The 22,357-nt window shown below is 37.5% G+C and overlaps 1 protein-coding gene across 1 annotated transcript; it reads right to left on the bottom strand.

The window, feature by feature from the left end:
- Positions 1–19,545: 19,545 nt before the first annotated feature.
- On the bottom strand, positions 19,546–20,491 carry LOC149161682 (RING-H2 finger protein ATL2-like). The gene has a single exon (XM_089435553.1). The coding sequence runs from the start codon at positions 20,489–20,491 to the stop codon at positions 19,583–19,585; it is 909 nt and encodes a 302-aa protein (XP_089291679.1). The 3' UTR covers positions 19,546–19,582.
- Between the last annotated feature and the right edge of the window lie 1,866 nt (positions 20,492–22,357).

Here is a 22,357-nt window from a genome sequence, read left to right as displayed (position 1 = left end):
TACACCAGAGATGGGAGAATCTTCGGTTCATTCAAGGCTAATAATTTAAGGCTAATGTATCATTTGCCTGAGCCAAAGAAGAAGTACAACAAGGAATTTCTGGAGAAATTCCGAAGTGAGAACGAAACCGAATCCGAACCCATTCGGGAATGGAGGCAAAATCCGGTGAAACAAAAGCATGAAACTTCCGGTAAGTACTCTGTTGACTCCCTATGTTCTCCGTATTGTTATGCTGGGATAATGATGTGTAGATTGTGGGGGTTGTACGATTCTGCTAATTTCACTATAGAAATGGTTCCCTTGATGGAAGCGCCGTGTAACAGTGAAATAATGGATTGGGCAACCATACTATCAGATAAGCTAGCAACAGCAGTTCTTAATTTTAGAACTAAAACTTCCATCTCCGAAAGGCTTATTCCCCCATTCTATTACAGTGCTTATATATTAGATACCCTGTGTTCTAACTCTGAATTTCCCGTGCTCGGCTGGAGGTGGACTCCACAAGACCCCACGCCTATTCACATATACCATCAGAAATTGTGGAAGACTTCCTATTAGCACCATTTATACCAAGTCTGCAACGGCTTCATGTTACCCATTCATTATTCTATTTTTAATAAACCTGCTCCCAAAATTCCTTACCAAGCAGGGATTATTTGACATCAATAGGAAGATGGTTCGGAGAGGAGAAATTTACTAATATAAGAATTTTCGGCAGCCAAGCCGAACCTCATGTCCTTCCTTTGTACATACCTGATAAACTGTTGGCAAGGGAGATAGCCTATCATATTATTGCCGAAGGAGTTACAAACTCTGAAGAAAAATAAGAAGCAGGTCTGGCCCTCTTTTCCTCTGAGATGTGGTGTCTACACTTTGCATGATTTCAAACATGCAGAAAAAGAAGCTACGAAGATGAAGTCATTAACTCTAGCGACTCTCCCTAACAGGTGATTTGATCCCAACAAAGTCGCCTATAATGCACTTGAACAGGCCAAATTGACAAAGGTTGATCATATAGAAGATAAGTTTGATGACCTATTCTCCTCAGCTGAATCAATGTATCAAGTTAGATCGTTGGCCATAATGGAGTACAAGGATGAAGGGTTAGTTGAATTCAACAGACTTAGAGAACAGAGGTTGCAAACTCTACCTCTAGATCTGTTAGCGACAACCCCAACAACAGGATCAAGCGAGCCTGAACAGAGACATACTAAGGAACCTCCGGTTACAACAAAAGAATAGGAGAAAGTGCAAGAGGAAACCCAGACTAAAGAGCAGAAACAGAGCAACATAGAGGTAAATGTAGATACTCAAATTGATCCCAAATTGCTCCAGGAATGGCAGCAATTTGATTCAATTATCAGTAGTCTTGAATGCTCAAAGGACACCGAAACTTCAAAAGCGGCAGATACAACCACTTCAAAACAGGTTCCAAGTGGAACCAGCGGCCTACCCAGTTCAAAGGAAGTAGAAATAATCCCAAAGGATCCCTCCGATCAAATTATTTTGCAGATAGAAGAGATTCCTCCCTTGGATGTCTTCTATAGCCCACGACACAAAGTTGTGGTAAAACGACAGAGGAAGAGGAGAAGGATTGATCAACCTTCCCTATTCCCAGAACAAACGGTCATGGGCAATGTGGTTTGGAAGGAGGAATTGACCCCTCTGATGACCTAACAAAACTATCACAATATGCTGGAGCCTATTCGGCAGCAACAATAGATAAGGCATCAGAGGTGAGTCTTTTATTAAAAGCAAAAGACCAGGAGATCTTTTTATTGCAAGCACAACTAACAGAAGCACAGCAGAGGGCAGAGCAGGCAGAACGGCAATTGTTGACACAACAGCAAATAAATAATCAACTAACTCAACAATTGCAGGAAGAGAAACAAAGGATTGATCACAGCACAGTCCAGAAGCAGAAAGAGTTGTCTGAGGCCTTGGCACAACTGAGGGAAGCAAATGAACAAATGCTGAAGTCAAAAGATGAGCAGATTGCTCAACTATCAGCACAACTTGAGAAGACAAAGGATCTTCCACAGATAGCCGAATTCAAATCAGAAGCATTACAGATAAATAAGCCATTAATAACACAGATCAAGCTTTTATGTCAACAAATCGCCCAGGCCGAACCATTATGCGATTTGACGACATCAATAGGTAAAAAAACAGAAAAGGCTAGAACAGACTTGGATCAAGCTGAAGAAACATTAACTGAATTTCTTGAGTGGCAAGATACCGATCAGGAACAAGCAGAAAATTCACCAAGGATTTTAGAATCACATAAAGAAATATTATTTACAGAATGGCAGTCCCAGTTAATGAAAGCAGAGAGGGCAATTTCAAGATGCAAATCAACCACAAGTAATTTGGTTGAATTGGTTAATAATACTCTCTACTTGTCTAACATGATTTCCCAATGCACTCCAGGTAAATTGACAGCGGCGAAAACATTGGAGCAGTCATGTTATCCAGATCTAGAGAAAAATGGGAGATTAATTGCTGGAATTAACAGTTTAACATGGGACGCCTATTGGTTCTTCTTGGTAAAACTGCACAGTCAAAGAGCCGCCCTCAAATGCCTTACAGATGCAATCGGGTATATTATTCCCGATATTCAAGATGCCACCTATGCCGCCCAACTCAATTCCCGCCTCAACAGACCGCCCGAAGTGGAGCCAATGCTTGCGATAAGTCAGCTCAAGTTTAAAGGCAAACAGCCTACTTGATGATTCATGCCGCCGACTGCCAGGTTGCTGAGAAGGAGATATTCAAGATCATTTGATACCAATTAAGTAGGATTTCAGTTTCATAGATAGTTAGTTTAATTCAGTATTTATAGACCCTTTCATTGTTTTGGAAAGGGTCGTAAAGTTTTGGACTTGACTTAAAGCCTGAAGTTGCACTACTGTACTTCAGGCATATTCTTTTATAAAACTGGACCAATTATTCTAATTTTGGCAAAGAAGCTTTTATGCAAATGTGCACTATTGTCTTTGTTTGAAAGTATTTCTGCGTTGAAAGAAGAATCTCAAACAGCAATTGATATCGGGAGTGACTAGTAGCTCATATGGTACTATTATCTATGTCTGAATTCATTCCTTTTATATGAATTATCGTTTGATCGCCTTTGCTATTATCAAATATATGTATGTGTTTTAACAGCATTTCTTTATTTCCTCCACTATCGGATGTTTATGGTAATGCTTTTCTTTTGATCATATATGTATTGATAATATAAATGATGAGTGTAGCAATATTGTGTTAATCACTTTGTTTAACTATTTGAGCAAAGTAATCTTTGAATGAATAAATGTCCATGTTTATTAGATGGAGTCATTTATATGCCTGTTAATAAACATAGATCATCAAGCGCTACACTTCAAAATACAATAGTTCCCGGGATTAGTAGTAGTTCTTTTATTTTGCTAATAGATTAAGTTATTCGCCTATCATTAGATTAGACAATCAATCATTCATCCATCCTGTTTATTCATTTCTAGGAAACTGGTCCCATTATCCCCAGTCGGAGCCACCATTCCAAACGGAAAAGGAGCTGCATTAAGGTCCGGACCGGGTGGTTATCCCCCAATGTTGATACAACGATTTTCGGGGCATCAACAGACGGTTAAAGCTTTATGGAGTGATAACGGTGGTGAGTATGTCTCAAACGAGTTTAATAACTTTTGTGCAATGTAAGGGATTAAACGGGAGTTGACGACACCCCATAACCCATAGCAGAATGGGGTGGCCAAGAGGAAGAACATAAGCATAGTAGGGGCAATGAGGGTGATGTTGCATGATAAGGGCTTACCGCTACACTTGTGGGCTAAGGCATGCAATACAATGGTTTATGTTCAGAACCATAACCCACATTGGATACTTGAGATGAAGACACCATAGGAGGATTATTCTGGTAAGAGGCCAGATGTTGGTCACTTCAGGATTTTTGGGTCATCGGTATATTTCCATGTGACCAAAAATGTGTGGAAGAAGCTTGAGCCTATAGCAGAGTTGGGGATATTTTTGGGGTACACTGATACACTTCACAACTATCGAGTGTACTTTCCAACCAACATGATGATAGTGGTTCAGATTCGATGAGGAGAAGGCCATGCGAGTTTCCCTTGAGAGGGAGCTTGAGCTACATGTAAATGAGGAGCTTTTAGCTCCTAAGGTTGAGGAGCCTCATATTGATGTGGAGCAACCACATATATAGGATCTAGGAGTGGAGACATTCACTCAGGTAGAGTCTTCCAGAGAGGGAAGAAAGCACACCAAAGAGGCTGACATATTGTTGGATGATGCACAAGAGAATATGGGAGCACCCACTTCTCAGTGCAGGTAGAGGAGGTCACCTTAAAAGTACACTCAATACATGGCTCTTATGGGCGAATGTTTTGTGACAGAGCCATATTCCTTTAAGGAAGTAGTGCACCATCCAGTTTGGGTTGATTCCATGGTGGAGGAATATGACTCCATAGTTTGTAACAGTGTTTGGGATGTGGTCCCGAGACTGGAGGACAAGTCAGTGGTGAGCTCTCATTGGCTTTACAAGGTAAAGCAAGTTGCAGATGATAGTGTGGGGAATCATAAGGCTAGATTTGTGACCCGTGTATTTTCATAGGTAGAAGGGATTAACTATGATGAGACCTTTTCTCATGTTGCAAGGAAATCATCGATTAGATCTATATTCGCACTACCAACACAGATGGGTTGGAAGATACATCAGATGGATGTGAAGACATCCTTCCTTAATGACATGATTGAGGAAGAGGTGTACATAGAGAAGCCTAAATTTTTTGAGACCTTTGACCATGAGTCACATGCGTGCCAGCTCAAGAGATCATTGTATGGGCTAAAGCAAGCACCTCGTGCTTGGTACACTAGGATAGATAGCTACTTCATCGGGTTGGGCTTCATGAAGAGTGAAGTGGATGTGAACCTGTACCACATAGTGGTGGAAGGTAAACTATTGATCATTGTACTTTATGTTGATGATCTCATACTAACAGGTGAGGATCAGTTGATCAAGTCTTGCAAGGAGGACCTTACAAGAGAGTTTGAGATGAAGGACATGGGGCTCATGCATTACTTTCTTTGCATGGAGGTATGGCAGGGATATGGGGAGTTTTTTGTATCTCAACACAAGTATGCCAATGAGATATTTCAGAGATTTCACATGGAGAGCAACAAACCCATGGAGACTCCTCTAGCGCATAACTAGAGGAAGGAGAATGCTACTTCAGGGGAAGTAGTGGAAGCTATTGTTTACAGGCAACTTGTGGGTTCACTCATGTACTTGGTGAATGTTGTAGCATTTTTTGGTTTTGATTAGATAGAATATTTCAAAAAAATGTTAAGTTAGGATATGGACATAACAATAGTGAATAAAATTTTAGTTTAAAAAATATTTTGATGATGATGTCCATATCAAAGAAAATGTTAGGTTAGCTGCTCCAAAACAATCAAGGCAAAATAAAATGTTAGGTAGAAGGAATACAAATAAACTCTGAAAGTGAGCAAGTCTAAATGCCACTACTCTGTTTCTGCAAAATAACGAATGTGTGCAGCTCCTTTTAAATGCCACAACCCATGACAGTCAAACTGTTTAATTTTAACTGCTTCATGCTTTAAATTTGATGTTATAGTTAGAGAATAAAGATCTGGCCAAACTGTTTAATCTTGGCAGATCAGTAGTTAGGTAGAGAATAATAAGGTGCTCATCAGTTTAATCTGAGCCCTTCGAAGTTATAAGGGTAGATTTAGATAGTTTGTTTTTGTTAAATAAGAAGAAAGGATAAGGGTTTGCTAGCTTAAATGCACCCACTAAGTGAAGAAAAAATGATAGGATAAGAAAAGCGTAAGTAGATAAAGGCTGTAGAAGTTTAATGGTTGATTGGAAAAAATGAATTTATCATGTTTCTATGTTCATGATGCAATTACACAAGGCAAATGAAGGTTTACAAAGTCAATTAATTAACTTCCCCATTCATTTCACCCTTTTACTTTACTAATTTCCCCTTTATACATTCATATTCATTCATTCCCATAAAAACTCCTTTTCCTATGGTAAAAACCCTTTTTACCTAGGAAAAGTAAAAAAACCATGAAAAATCCCTTTTTACATGTAAAATCCTTTTTTACATAAAAAACCCATAAAAATATATTTTACCCTAAGTATAAATGCTTATATGAAAAGTCAAATCATTCATTAAAAAGCATTATACTTAGTTGCATTTCCCTTTTCCGCTCATATTTCATTTTAAAACTTATTTATGTATTTTCCTGTATTATTAACTCCTTTTATTAAATATCCGAAAACCCTTAGTTTTATAAAACTATGTATTTCATATAAATATCGCATTAGCGAGATCGCAAGTCCTTCATATAAATAACCCTCCCCGCATTGCAAACTTCGATTGCGATATACAATGGGAAGTCCGGACCCGACATCATTATATATCATAATATATTGCATTTCGCATCCGCCCTCCATCACAGTCCCGCTTATGGCATAACCCTCCATGTATTGCGATCCCTGACTGCGATATGGAAGCCCAGACCCAACGCATATATATTACATATTACTGCCACATCGCATATGGCCTCATCACAATTCCCAACCAAAGAAATAACCTTTCACCTTTGCGATATCTGATCTCTGATTGTGATAGACCCGGACCCGACCATATATATATTACAGTCTATTGCCATTTCGCATCCGGCCCCCATCGCATTCCTTTACAATGGGCCTACCCCCGCCTAACTCCGGTTGCGATATCCGATTTGAACCTGGACCCGATATCATTTATCTGCCAGCATTTATAAAGTTTCAAATCCGTTATACATTGTTTTATGAGGAATTTCTTCGTTAAATCGTTTATATGATTTTAACGAAGAACCACTCCGATTGCGATATGCGATATAAGACCCGAACCCGATATCATTATCTGCTCCAATTCATAAATTTCAAGTCCGCCATTATGTGTTTTGCAAAGATTTTATGTGTTAAATCGGTTTTTTGATTTAAATGAAGAAATGACCCGAAACTCCATTTAAACCGCTAATCACGTTTTTAACCACAATTAAGCCATCCCGCCATATTTAATCCCTCCATACTCTTTCTTTCGCACTGTTCATCTTCGCCCGATAGTTAAAAGGTTAACTGTTTTTCCCTTTTAACACATAAAAAGGCCATTTTGCTCTGTTTTTCCTGTTTTACACAACGCAGCCTCCATTATGCCTATGCGGCCATTAAAGCCATTGTTTACCCTTCGATATGCCCCAGACTCCTTCTGATAGCCTTTCAAGCTCAGCAGAGCCATTAAAAGACCCTCAGTAACCTTGTTTTTCTTAAAAATTTATGTGTTTTGCATGAAAGAAGACTGTTGTTCCAGGTTTATAAAAATAAGCCTGCATAACAGTTGGAAGACAAAATGAGCGATTTACTGTGAAAAACACAGTAAAAACCTCAAATGCGCAGTAAAGTAGAAAGGAGCACAGTAAAGGTCACTCAGCCAGATTAAAGGATATTTACAGAGTTCAAACAATATCAGATAAAAGGTTAAATGAAAACAATCGGCCAACATGAAGAATGTGAACAACCAAGCAGCTTAAAGGGTGAAAATATCCTACAAAAAGCCAGCACAGCCTGAATAAAGGGGACAGCAAGAAGCAGTTCAAACAGTTGCCCCTATCTTCTTGCCATGAAGATCTTTCTTTTCCTAAAAATTTTAATCTGTTTCAGGATCTTTTCTTGAATTTCATTGTCGTATAAATAATTCTTTTCTAGAGTTGTAAATGGTTTGGAGTTCAAGATTCATAGATCATTGCTTGTAAAGTCTTGACTGTTAATGCTACTTTGAACCTGGAAGCCACCTTTGAAGGAAGCTTTTGCAGACACTTGATGTAATCGGTCTTTTTGGAACCTTAATACAAAGCAAAGGATTCTGAATATGGTCTTGCACAGTTTGTGTTATCCTGTAAGTTTTTCCAGTTCTTCAATCATTATGTATTTCTCCATATGCTTATGACTTATAGAGATATCTAGGTAGGAACAATTAGAGTTTCAATTGATTCCTATAAGCTCCTGAAGTGATCATCTATTAAGAGATTGGATTAATGCAACTGTCTATGTAGCTAATCCCCTCTAATCAATAAATCATCAGCATCTTGTGTAAGCTTAAGTATACTGCCTTGAATCTTTTAAACATAGTTCAGAAGGTTTTCCTACTTATGATTGTTCTGTTTTACAGTCTGGAAACTGTGATAATCATATTTTTTGTTGTCTTCTACTCACCACTATTTTGATCTATATCATTGTGTAATGCTTTATAGCAGCCCTTTGTTAAAGTATTAATATAACCCAAAGGATTAATTACATTAATTCTACATCTATCTTCATTCATTTGTCTTCCAAAACTAAAACCAAAAACCCCCAAAACAATTATTTTAGATGCTCTGACATTGGTAGCTTGACCTACTACTATCTCAGAGGTACAACATCAGACTGGCATCGTTGTCGAGGATTCGAATTTCATTTAAGTTTCCCTTGGGACAACGATATTCATTCATTCTTTTCCTTTAAAGGTGATTAAAGGTTTAGAAAGGTTAAAATCATTCACCTTGGTGACTCCACACTCCCAAGCTGGCACCTTTTAAACATACCAGATCTTGTTCAAAAGGTGACATAGTTAGTCCTTTGTCAGATCCTGAAAATATTCTGAGAAAATCCAGATATAAAAGGGGACGCCAACCATATTCTTCTTCCTCTTCAATCCTGCAGTCTGAAGAATTAGAATCATTTGACCCCTATAGTAATATCCCATCTGATCCTGATTATTCTCATTTATCACCTAGGGTTGCTGAACTTCTAAATAAAGGAGTTGATTTTAAGTCAGCCTACCTTATTCATTCATTAGAATCTCATCCAAGACCCACACTACCACTAGGATCACCTAAAACTGAATCTTATTTGGGTGTCAATCTACCAAAATATAAACCCACAGATTTCATATCCCCTACCACTTATCCATTTCCTTCCATTTTTGATCAACCTGAAGCTTCTTCTTCTGAACAACCTGAAGAGACCTTTTCTGTATATACCAATCATCTTTTTCAATCAAAAGAAGGTATTCCTTTACAGGTCCCAAAGCTAGTTCTTGAGACTCCTTTGAAGTCTTTCAGGAGATCTGCTCCTCCTTCACCTCCAACTAGTCAATCAACTCCTAAATCACCATCTTCTTCCTCTACTTCTTCTTCACCATCTACATCCACACAAACACCTCATACTCCACCTAGACAACCTCATACACCTGCAACACTTCATACACCACCTGTTGTCATGGCTTTCTGACCTATTGTACAGGCTAGATATGCTGCCTTAGTCTTACCTAATAACCTTGATGCATTCTCAGCTGGATATTTAAAATACCTTCCCAAATACAATGGAGAAACTGGTCCCTCAGTTGAGGACCATATTCAAGCTTTCCTTGATTTTGCAGACAACATGAATGTTGAAGAAGAAAATGTTTATATGAGATTGTTTGTACAGTCGCTTGAAGGAAATGTGAGGATCTTGTTTAGACAGTTACCAGCAGCTACCATTAGAAATTGGGAAGAGCTTACAACCATATTCAAAAATCAATGGGGTGTGAAAAAGGATCATATTTACTTCCTCACAGAATTTGAAGAGCTTAAAAGGAACTTTGGTGAACCAGTAGCAGATTTTATCAAAAGATTCAACAAACTCTATCACAAAATGCCTGCTGATTGTAAGCCTCCTGTAGCAGCAGCTAAGTCTAGATTTTCCAAAGCTTTCGATGATGACTTTGTTGTTATGCTACGAGAGAGAACTTCAAGAACTCTTGAAGATATGCAAACAAACACTATAGAAGTAGAATCAAATAGGGTAGCCTCAACTTCTTTAAAACTTAAGAAAGAAAGGGCACAAAGAAAACTCAAATCTGTTTAAGAAGCCTCTAGTTCCTCTAAGATTAAATCAGAAGACTCAAAAATAGATGAAATAACATCTCTTCTTAGAAACCTATAAAATAGGGTTTCAAAGATTGAGACCCAACCTAGAACAATACACCAAACAGTTACTAGGCCCCAAAACCAAAATCAAGGTCAGTGTAAAATAAACCAACCACTACAAATTCTTCAGAGACCTACCAATGATCAACAAGTTCCTACTCCTCTATTGATAGATGACCAACAACCTGATGATAATACTATGAAAATTACTGAAGATATTAATAGTATGGATTCTTCTTCCAATCAAACAGCCATCATTCCTCTCTCACAACAGAATCAAGATCAAGAAGATCAGGAAGCTGCACAGGTATCTAAATATCATGCTTTTTCTGAATTTTTAATTTCAGAATTAAACAAAAGGTATGATCTTAGGCCTAGGCCTGGTCCTGGGAGACCTCCAAAGGAATCTCCAATTATTGAACCACATACCAAAACTACTGAAGCTCAAACAACTCTTATTCGACCATTAGATCAAGTAAATGATACTACCCAAGCTTGTAAAAACATTTTGACTGCATTTAATGTTGAAAAAGAATTGGAGAGGGTTAAGATCCCAAATCCATTGTCAAAACTTTCTAAAAACCTTGGTTATAAAAGTCAAGTCACTAAATGGATTCAAAATACCTCGGTTGATGCTGAAGGTGATGCCATAAGTCTACAAGATGAAAAACCAGCGGTAGTCTTTGGCCCTAGTTCAGACATGATAGATGAGATAGTGCCTCCTTAGTATGTAACTCTTAAAACAAATGACTACATGTTATACAATTGTATGCTTGATTCAGGAGCATCACACAACCTTATGCCAAAATCCATCATGGACCATTTGAAACTCGATATCACTAAATCCTAACATGACCTGTACACCTTTGATTCCAAAAGGGTGCCTTGTTTAGGACTGATTAAGGATCTAGTGGTTACCCTTGCCCAAATTCCAATAAAAAGTGTAGTACTTGACATTTTTGTTACATATATCCCTCCCAAGTTTGGAATGCTCCTTTCTAGGTCATGCTATGCCAAACTAGGGGGAACTCTACAGATGGTCCATATGTCATATGCTATTATTCCTGTTTTTGGAGGAGAGAAATTAAGTTATATAGAGAGGTAATATTTGCACATACTGTTTGTAAGACTGACCAGCCAAGAAACCATCCAATTTATGTAATAGATCAAGACTTTGGTTGTTTTCAGCTCACTTCAAGCCAACATAAAACTCAGGTGAGATTGAAGAAGTAGTTGAAATTCCTGAACCAAACCAAACTGATATTTGGAAACTGTTCTTTGATGGCTCTTACACAAAAGATGGGGGAGGAGTTGGAGCAATTTTAATTTCGCCTGAAAAGGAAAATATAACACAATCATGTAAATTAGATTTTGAAGTTACCATAATGTTGCTGAATACGAAGCTTTCCTTTTAGGATTGCAGCTAGCCAAAAGCCTAAAAGTTCTAAATTTAAGCGTTTTTACCGATTCTAAACTTATTGTTAAGCAAGTAAAGAATGTTTGCCAGACCAAGCACCCGAGACTTAGGTCCTACTGAAATGAGGTATCGGATTCAGTTGAAAATATTTTTGATGCTTTTAATTTGACTCACATTCCCAAAGATCAAAATGTTCACGTAGATGCCTTAGCTGTCTCTGCTAGCGCTTGCAAAATTCCTGATCATACTGATGTACTATATCAGATTCAAGTCAAATATAGGCCATCTATCACAGATAACTTGAAAAATTGACAAATATTCGAAGATGATGAGCAACTGAAATCATTTCTGCGGGTAGTACATGATTTCTCATTTCTGCAAATTGATGAAGACAGAACTGAAACAAATGAAAACGCAGAAGGAAATGATACTTTAGATTTTAAAGCCCAGATTGCTAATCACGAAGTTATCCAATTATCTAATAATTTTATTCCAAAGGGACTCATTCCTTTAGAAAAATTATTCGATCAAAATGATGTTTTCCAAAACCCACAGTCTATTTCTTCAGAAGATGACGTGGAAGAGATTAACGTTGGAACTGTTGAAGATATTAAAAACATCAAATTGTGCGCATCTTTGGACCCAGAAATCAAAGCTCAGTATTTTAAATTACTGCAAAATTATAAGGACGTTTTTGCCTGGACTTACGCTGATTTGAAAACCTATGATACATCATTAATACAACACAAGATTCCTCTGAAGCCAGAAGCAAAACCGTATCAATAGAAGCTTAGAAGAATAAATCTAGCTCTTCTACCAACTGTAGAAAGAGAAATTAAGAAAATGTTAGATGCCAAAATCATCCTCCCTCTTAGATATTCTAATTGGGTTGCAAATTTGGTTCCTGTTAGAAAGAAAAATGGAGAAATAAGACTCTGCGTGGATTTTAGAAATCTGAACAAGGCATCATTAAAAGATAATTATCCTTTGCCCAAAATGGACCAGTTATTGCAAATGGTTTCAGGAGCACAAAGACTTTCTATGCTTGATGGTTTTTCAAGTTATAATTAGGTGAACGTTGATACAGCAGACAGAGAGAAAACAACTTTTACTACACCCTGGGGTACATTCATGTACGCAAGGATGCCATTTGGCTTAACAAATGCTGGAGCAACATTTCAGAGAGCTATGGACATCACTTTTATGGGTCAGGTAAATAAATTTGTGGTTATTTATCTTGATGACATAACTGTTTTTTTCTAAATCTGATCATAAACATTTAAAGCACTTGATGAAGGTTTTTGACAGGTGTAGAAAATTTGGAATATCGCTGAACCCAAAGAAGTCCTTGTTTGTTGTCAAAGAAGGAAAACTGTTGGGCCATATAATTTCGAAGGAAGTTGTAGTAATTGACGCCAAACAAGTATCTGCCATAGAAACATTAACCTTTCCTAGAAACAAAAAGGAGATTCAAGCCTTTCTAGGCAAGATTAATTTTCTAAGGCGATTTATTCCCAATTATGCAAAAATTGTGAAAGATATAACAGACATGCTCCGAAAGGACCATGAAGTCAAATGGACTCCCTCTTTTAGGCATGCATTTGAACAATTAAAAAGGGTTATCTCTGAAGGTCCCACCTTAGCCAGCCCTGATTATACTAAGCCATTTAGTATTTTCTCTTTTGCCTCTGAAACAACCCTTGCTGCTGTTCTTTTACAGAAAAATGAAGATTCCCATGACCAACCCATAGCCTTTTTCAGCAAGGTTATGAGAGATGATGAGCTTAAGTATGACATCATTGAGAAGCAAGCCTATGCCCTTATTTAAGCCCTGAAATCATTTAGAATGTATGTCTTACACTCACCTATTACTAGTTATGTCCCAAATAGTGCTATCAAAATTGTTTTAACCCAACCAGACATCGATGGGAAAAGAGGTAGATGGATCACTCAAATTCTGGAGTTTTATCTAACTATTAAGACTACCAAGCTAGTAAAAGGTCAAGGATTAGCTAAGCTTCTAGCTGAATCCAACTGCAAAGTACTTGGAATCAATTCTGTTTTAGAAATACAAGGGAAGAATCCACAAGAACCTTCCTTTCAATCTCAAGAGAATAATACACAAGAAACTTCTATCCTTGCAGAAGGGGAGAATCCACAAGAACCTTCACTTCATCCTAGAGGGGAGAATCCACAAGAACCTCTACCTTCAGAGCAGATCAGTCCTATACACATTGATGAGAAATATTTGTTGTCAAACTGGTATCAAGATATTGTAAATTTCTTGATCCATTTTGAGTGTCCAGCATCAATCTCCAGAACCCAGTGTAAAACCCTCAAGCTAAAATCAGTCAAGTACTGCATTATTAATGCAAATTTATACTAGAAAGATCCACTTAACATTTTGGTATTATGTTTAACAGAATCAGAAACTGAAGGCATCATTGATCAGTTTCATACAGGATTTTGTGGGGGACACTATGCTTGGAGAGAAACATCATATAAGATTCTGAGGGGAGGATTTTATTGGCCCACATTGTTTTTACAAGTAGGAGCAAAGGTAAGAGGTTGTGTTCCTTGCCAAATGTTTGCTAGAAAACAAAAATTAGCAGCTCTTCCACATGTTCCATCAATAGTTTCAGCACCTTTTCCTCAATGGGGATTAGATTTTATTGGAGAGATTCACCCCACTTGAAGTAATCAGCATAGATGGATCTTCACTGCAACAGATTACTTTACTAAATGGGTGGAAGCAATTCCAATCAGAAATGCTACTGATGCAGTAGTAACCAAGTTTATTGAGGATAATATCTTATCTAGATTTGGTTGCCCAACTCAAATTGTAACTAATAATGCAACATCTTTTCTAGTGTTAAAATGATTGACTTTTTCTAGAAATATAAGATTCTATTACATCATTCAACTCCATACTACCCTCAAGGTAATGGCCTTGCAGAATCATCAAACAAAAGCTTGGTAAAGGTAATAAAAAAGACTCTAGCTGATCATAAGAAGAGCTAGGATTCACATTTGATTTATGCAGTATGGGAAAACATAATTACTCCAAAGAGGTCAACTGGCAAATCTCCATTTCAGCTAGTCTATGGGAAAGATGCAATTTTCCCTACCAATTTGGCTTTCCCTGTTTTAAAATTTCTGCAGGATGCAACAGATGAACCTAATGATTTTTCTAGAAGAATAAATCAGATTATTGAGCTTAATGAAAATAGAGATGAAGTTTAATACAAATTGCAGAAATATCATAATAAGATGAAGGTCTTGTTTGATAGAAGAGCCAGGGAAAGGGACTTTAAGGAAGGTGATCTAGTTCTAAGATGGGATGCTAGGAGAGAAGAGAAAGGAAAGCATAACAAATTTGACAATCTGTGGTTTGGACCTTTAGCAATTGCTGAAGTAAAGGGTAACAACACTTTTGTGCTGCAAAATCTTGAGGGGCAATATTCCACTTATCCTGTAAATGGAAGGTTTCTCAAACATTACATTCTGTACTAAGAAGTTGAAATAGTTTTCATTGTAAATACTTCGGTTTTCTTTCACTTTCTAAGATGTCAGTGTGATTTTTTACAGCAATGACTCCATAGCCTGAGGAGAAGGCACATGGATCTGCAGGTTCTCTTCATTCTACAGGAGAAAGCAGTCCCGAGATGGAGCCAATGTTGTAGAAATTTTTTGGTTTTGATTAGATAAAATATTTCAAAAAAGTGTTAAGTTAGGATATGGACATAACAATAGTGAATAAAATGTTAGTTTAAAAAATATTTTGATGATGATGTCCATATCAAAAAAATGTTAGGTTAGTTCCTCTAAAAAAATTAAGGCAAAAGAAAATGTTAGGTAGAAGGAAAACAAATAAACTCTGAAAGTGAGCAAGTCGAAATGCCACTACTCTATTTCTACAAAATAATGGATGTGTGCAGCGTGTTTTAAATGCCACAACCCATGACAGTCAAATTGTTTAATCTTGACTACTTCATGCTTTAAATTTGATGTTATAGTTAGAGAATAAAGATCTGGCCAAATTGTTTAATCTTCGCAGATCAGTAGTTAGGTAGAGAATAATAAGGTGCTCATCAGTTTAATCTGAGCCCTTGGAAGTTATAAGGGTAGATTTAGATAGTTTGTTTTTGTTAAATAAGAAGAAATGATAAGGGTTTGCTAGCTTAAATACACCCACTAAGTGAAAAAAAATGATAGGGTATGCAAAGGGTAAGTAGAGAAAGGTTGCAGAAGTTGAATGGTTGAGTGGACAAAATGAATATTTATCATGTTTCTATGCTCATGATGCAATTACACAAGGCAAATGAAGGTTTACAAAGTCAATTAATTAACTTCCCTATTCATTTCACCCTTTTACTTTATTAATTTCCCCTTTATACATTCATATTCATTCATTCCCATAAAAACCCCTTTTCCTATGGTAAAAACCCTTTTTACCTAGGAAAAGTAAAAAAAACCATGAAAAATCCCTTTTTACATGTAAAATCCTTTTTGACATAAAAAACTCATAAAAAAATATTTTACCCTAAGTATAAATGCTTATATGAAAAGTCAAATCATTCATTAAAAAGCATTATACTTATTCGCATTTCCCTTTTCCGCTCATATTTCATTTTAAAACTAATTTATGTATTAAATCCTTGAAAAAAATCCCTTTCCCATATTATTAACTCCTTTTATTAAATATCAAAAAACCCTTAGTTTTATAAAAACTATGTATTTCATATAAATATCGCATCAGCGGGATTGCAAGTCCTTCATATAAATAACCCTCCCGCATTGTGAACTCCGATTGCGATATACAATGGGAAGTCTGGACCCGACATCATTATATATCATAATATATTGCATTTCGCATCCGCCCTCCATCGCAGTCCCGCTTATAACATAACCCTCCATGTATTGTGATCCCCGACTACGATATGAAAGCCTAGACCCAATGCATATATATATATTACATATTACCGCCACATCGCATCCGGCCTCATCGTAATTCCCAACCAAAGCAATAACCTTTCGCTTTTGCGATATCTGATCTTCGATTGCGATAGACCCGGACCCGAACATATATATATATATATATATATATATATATATATATATATATATATATATATATATATATATATTACAGTCTATCGCCATTTCACATCCGGCCCCCATCGCATTCCTTTGCGATGGGCCTACCCCCGCCTAACTCCGATTGCGATATCCGATTTGAACCCGAACCCGATATCATTTATCCGCCAACATTTATAAAGTTTCAAATCCATTATACATTGTTTTATGAAGAATTTCTTTGTTAAATCGTTTATATGATTTTAAAGAAGAACCACTCCAATTGCGATATGCGATATAAGGCCTGGACCCAATATCATTATCTACTCCAATTCATAAATTTCAAGTCTGCCATTATGTGTTTTGTAAAGATTTTTTGTGTTAAATCGTTTTTTCGATTTAAATGAAGAAATGACCCGAAACTCCATTTAAACCGCTAATCATGTTTTTAACCACAATTAAGCCATCCCACCATATTTAATCCCTCCGTACGCTTTCTTTCGCATTGTTCATCTTCGCCCGATAGTTAAAAGGTTAACTGTTTTTCCCTTTTAACGCATAAAAAGGCCATTTTTGCTCTGTATTGCCTATTTTACACAGCACAGCCTCCAATATGCCTCTGCGGCCATTATAGCCATTGTTTACCCTCCGATATGGCCCAGACTCCTTCCGATAGCCTTTCAAGCTCAGCAGAGCCATTAAAAGACCCTCAGTAACCTTGTTTTTCTTAAAAGTTTATGTGTTTTGCATGAAAGAACATTGTTGTTCCAAGTTTATAAAAATAAGCTTGCATAACAGTTGGAAGACAAAATGAGCGATTTTCTGTGAAAAACACAGTAAAAACCTCAAATGCGCAGTAAAGTAGAAAGGAGCACAGTAAAGGTCACTTAGCTAGATTAAAGGATATTTACAGAGTTCGAACCATATAAGGTTAAATGATATTTATGAGTGAACCTTCTCCACCTTGTTGCATTTACTACGAGAGAGTATAAATTATTTGAGTCCTTAATTTTCTTTTATTTATGTGTGAACCTTCTCCACCTTGTTGCCTTTACTACAAGAGTATAAATTATTTGAGTCCTTAATTTTCTTTTGTTCAGAGGCCCATGGCATATTGGTCAAATAGGAAGTTTGGTCTCGTTCCCTGGGTTTGGAAACATGGTCTAGCATAGAGCAAGGTGCATATAAGGTAGTGATAGCTATGGAGGGTTGGGAGGTTCTCAAACTTGTACCAAGGTTGAGACTTTCTCTCACATCTTTCATGAATAGATTCCCATAATATTCTAAGAAGAGATGTGGGAGTTCGAAGCAAACATGGTAGTTGAACGAGGTTTCCTTTCTAATTTAGAAATGTTAATGGATATTATTAAATAGTTTCCTCGCTTAGGGGACACACAAGGTAGACAAAACCAATACCTCGTGACAATTGACCTCTATTGGAAGATTAAAACATTGCTTGGAAAGAAGATTAAAACATTGCTTGGAAGGTTTATTATGGAAATGAATGAAGTCAAAGACAAGATTATGTTGATATCGGAAAAGGTGATGCTACCCAAAAAGCCATAGGTCTGGTTTGTCTCAAACATACTGAAAGTCAATTAGCTTTCACTCTAGGCCCAAGTGGTTGTACTCAAGGCACATTAAACTTAATCCTCATTGCTTGAGAAAGTTATTATAGAAATGAATAAAATCAAACAAGATTATGTTGATGTTGGAAAAAGTGATGATCCCACAAAGACATGACCCTGATTTGTGCATATTGAAAGTCAATTAGCTCTCACTCTATACACAAGTGGTTGCAGTGAAGGGCAAACTAAACCAACTAAGGTGGACATTTCCTCTTCTACTTAATTTTTTGATGAATTTCATTTTGATGTTCTTTTGGTTAGCGAGTTTTACTTGGATGTGGTATGTTAATCTCAATAGTATAGTTTGTAGGCACTTTTGGTACACATGATTTCAATGCTTTTTTATCTAAGACCTGGTTGTTTTGGCAGTCGTTTATTTTAAAGGCCACTAAAAAATGGTGTAATCTAACTTTTTAGTGTTGTAATTGGGAAAATAAAATATAGTTTTATTATTTTATAATTGATTTTCTTAGACAAACTTAATGATATAAATTTTAATAAATTTATGATTTTTCAAATTTTTAGGGAAAACATTAATTCACTCAAAATATATAAACTGCCTCAATTAATTTTAATATTTTTGTTTTGTAGTTGTGTAAGGAAGCTGAGGAATTGACTGGAAAGTTAAAAGTGGGCGGAATTCAAGCAAAAAATTTTCAAAAAATCTTGTAGAGTCAGTATTTGAATCATGTTTTTGATGGTGAAGATGGATTCAGCACCATCAAAAACATAAAGAGACCTAAAATTTTGAAGTTTGAGAACTATAACTTTTTTTTCCCTATTTAACCTCTTCCTTGATCTGTGTCTTCAGCATGCCCTGAAGATAAACCACACTTGCTGGATGGAAACGCGTAGACCAAAATCTTCAATGTGACTTTTCTGAAAAATATTTTGTCTTCATCATGCCCTGAAGATAAACCACACTTGCTGGATCGAAACACGTAGACCAAAATCTTCAATGTGACTTTTCCAAAAAACATTTTATACATTACGATGTGAATCACAAAAGCTTGAATTCGAATATAACTATAACTTGGATTTATAAAAATCCTTGCCAAATTTTCTTATATAACTGGAATTTCCATAACTTTCGTGGGAACTCCTCCACCTTATTAGACTATGCAATTAACTTTTCGATTTCAAAATTAATTAAAAAAAATTGAAAACAAAAATCCATTAAAAGGAGTTAAATTACGGGAAAAGAAATAAAAACAGAAACTTTCATTAAAAACTTCATATATTGTTCTTCACATACATTGATTCGACATCGCCAATTACAACATAAATTTATATTTAGTCACAGATTGTGATATAATTTATATGAATGGCATGCGTCTCTTTCCACTCAGTAACCACAACACAAAATTGAACGATTTGTCGGTCCTCTGCGCGAGGAAGCGGGCAGACACTTCTTCAATTTCCATTATTTTTCGGCGTCGTGTTCGGCAGGATGATCGGATGGGAAGACCTGACTCCTATCTATGTCTCTGCTCACCATCCTCGAAAGCGAACGGAGGCGAGTAACTGGAGATCTCGAAGACCACTGCGAATCATTTGGAGAACCGCACTGATTGTCTTCGCCGGGAGACGAGAAGTCATCGGGCCTCTTGGGTATTTCAATGGCGATCTCAGGCATTAACGCTCTTCCACCAGAGGTTCCCTCATCCATATCTGCTTTTATCCGCTTCTGCCGAGCCCAAAAGAATATATTTGTTGGCTTCTGAAGATTGTACCCTTCTCCACAGTTTACACTCTCCTCTTGCTGCAGATTCAGATTTTCTTGGAAGCCTGAAGCAATTGTTCCTGCCATTGTAACGGAAACCTGCTCTACTCGAGTGGATTCCGCAACTGGCTGTTCCGGCTGGGCGCCGGTTCTGCAAATGGGACAAGTGGAGTGCGAACGAAACCACATGTCGATACACTCGACATGAAAAGTATGCCTGCAATTTGGCAGAAGACGGCCTTTCTCATTTTCCTCGAATTCGCACAGACATACTGCGCACTCCAGCCCATCTGTGAAATTCTGAGATTTATAAACAAACATAGGCAGAGACTCTGCTATCGCAGAATCCAACCCCACATTCCGCAGCGTTGCCGGTTCTTGTCCTGTAAAATAAAACCGAGGACCGGTAGAAGCCGATCTCCGTCGAGTCGATCTGAAAAATCTAGCAAGCGATGCCGGACTCCATCTGGTATAAAGGTGTTGCAAAATGACTAGCAAAGCCAGAAGGAGGAGACATATTATGGCCGCTATCATGACATTGTCATAAACGAAATATCTGGGTTCGTTATTTTCCTGGGGTGGCTCAATACGATCACTGCCCGAGCTCATTCTATATCAAATTGAAGCCACAAACCAGAAATTCCCTTTCAATTGGGCTGATCTCGAACCACAAACCACATAGAAAGCCTGCCCCGCAAACATAACAAGCTACAATTACTCGCCCTTTATGTGCTTCGAACCTTCAATTTCTCACCATTTGGCAGCACCTCCGATGCTTCTATGAACTGAAAAATACTTCCTGGCTTTCAGAAGCCAAGAAATGTCGCGTTTGCTTCGACGGATAACGATGAAGGCGGTAATAAAAAGGTTATTCCGGAGGCCCATTTTCATCTAATCGAATTTCATGGCACGCAACTTCCAAGAACCTGTGTTTGCAATAGTCTTCAAAATTTCCAATGATTTCAGAGTTGACTGCAATAAAAATGACCTTCCGGTCGTTCGGAGCCCGGATATGCTGTTTCCGTGTTGTCTTCATTGCACAGGTAGCATTCGTCCAACGAAAATGCCGTACTTTGGACGATCTTGGTCGGAGTTGGGAAGGAAACAGCTGGGATTCTTCTTACCTGAAGATCGAACAGAGGACATTGTTAATGAAATTTTATAGAGTGTGTGGTGGTCATTATGCGATTATACGAGAGTAGTCTACAACATTATTTTGGCATGATTTTTGTTAAAATTTGGCCGAAATTTTGGAAATCTGGTTATAGCTGTTAAACTTCACGGTTTTGGGTGCTAGAGGGTTTTTGATGGGGCTGAATCCATTTCCATAGTGAAAAAACCAATTCAAACACTCTTTTCTTTTTCACAAGAAAAAAATGAAACCTTCATCAATTATAATGTGAAAGTTTTACAATGTCATGGTACTTTAATCCCCTAACACAGTTCAATAAGCAAAAATCAAGTGTTCACCGATTAGTACAGAGGATACAAACTCTTTGTCACTTCAAGATTCACAAAACTAGACCAGAGTAGGAAGCATAGTGGTGACACTCAGAGATAATATGGTCCAAAAACTAGGTTGTGAGAAAAACCCGATCCCAGCAAAGAGAACAATCGTCAGAATACATAGTCGTCTGTGGGACAAAGACAAAAAGGAAAACGACGAAAACCAATAATCATAAAAACTCAAAATTAAATCATAAAATATCCCTGTGTCTGCCCCTAGTGATCAACCTCCAGATCAAAGACCATGAAGCCAGGGGAAGAGGAAGACTTCGTTTAGAAAGAGGATCTGCCACACAGTTTTGTTCCTTGTATACACGCTGAAAGGAGACAACAGAAAAGGATGTCAGAAGATCTCAGCTCTGTTTCATCCAAGTGCAAAGCGAGGGAACCTCCAACAAATTTTTCCCCTGAATCCAATTGATCATTGTCAGCGAGTCACCCACAATCATAAGGTTGTCAATGGCCAGCCATGAAGTAACTTGCAGAGCACCCAATAATGCAGTCAGTTCCACTCTTCAATTGTACCCATCGGGCCATCACCACCATGCCAATAAAAATGGTATCCAATTGTGGGATCAACAGAAAGGTAAACCCCATTCAGAAGCGGCTCCATCAAAATTGCAGATGGGGAAGATGTTGTCTTGGTCAACCAATGAGATAGACCTTCGACAATCCAAGTGAAAACATGGACCAATTCCTTGGTAATATGCTACTATATTCACGGTCACAACCTGGACAAGAGGTTGTTTGTCTTCGAAAATAACCCTGTTCCTAGCGGGCCAGATGCCCCATAGCACATATAGGGGGACCGTCCTCTATGCCTTAGCATGTAAAGACCAAGAAGAAAAAAAATCCAAAATCGATTCAAAGTCACAAGGCAAAAAGACACCACGGAGAATGGAGACCTCCGTCCAAACATTCGCATCAAAGGAGCATTTTATAAAAAGATCTACGCAGTGTCCCGTATCC

This window comes from Pinus tabuliformis, chromosome 5_2 (genome assembly GCF_031772625.1).
Source record: "Pinus tabuliformis cultivar Carrire ecotype Pingquan chromosome 5_2, CPIR1, whole genome shotgun sequence".
Lineage (NCBI taxonomy): Eukaryota > Viridiplantae > Streptophyta > Pinopsida > Pinales > Pinaceae > Pinus > Pinus tabuliformis.
Note: the sequence above shows the minus strand (reverse complement) of the source record. Positions and strands in the feature narration are given on the sequence as shown.

What these genes read in the sequence shown, in the direction of transcription:
- LOC149161682 (XM_089435553.1), bottom strand. Translation starts at nt 20,491, where the DNA reads ATGAGCTCGGGCAGTGATCGTATTGAGCCACCCCAGGAAAATAACGAA.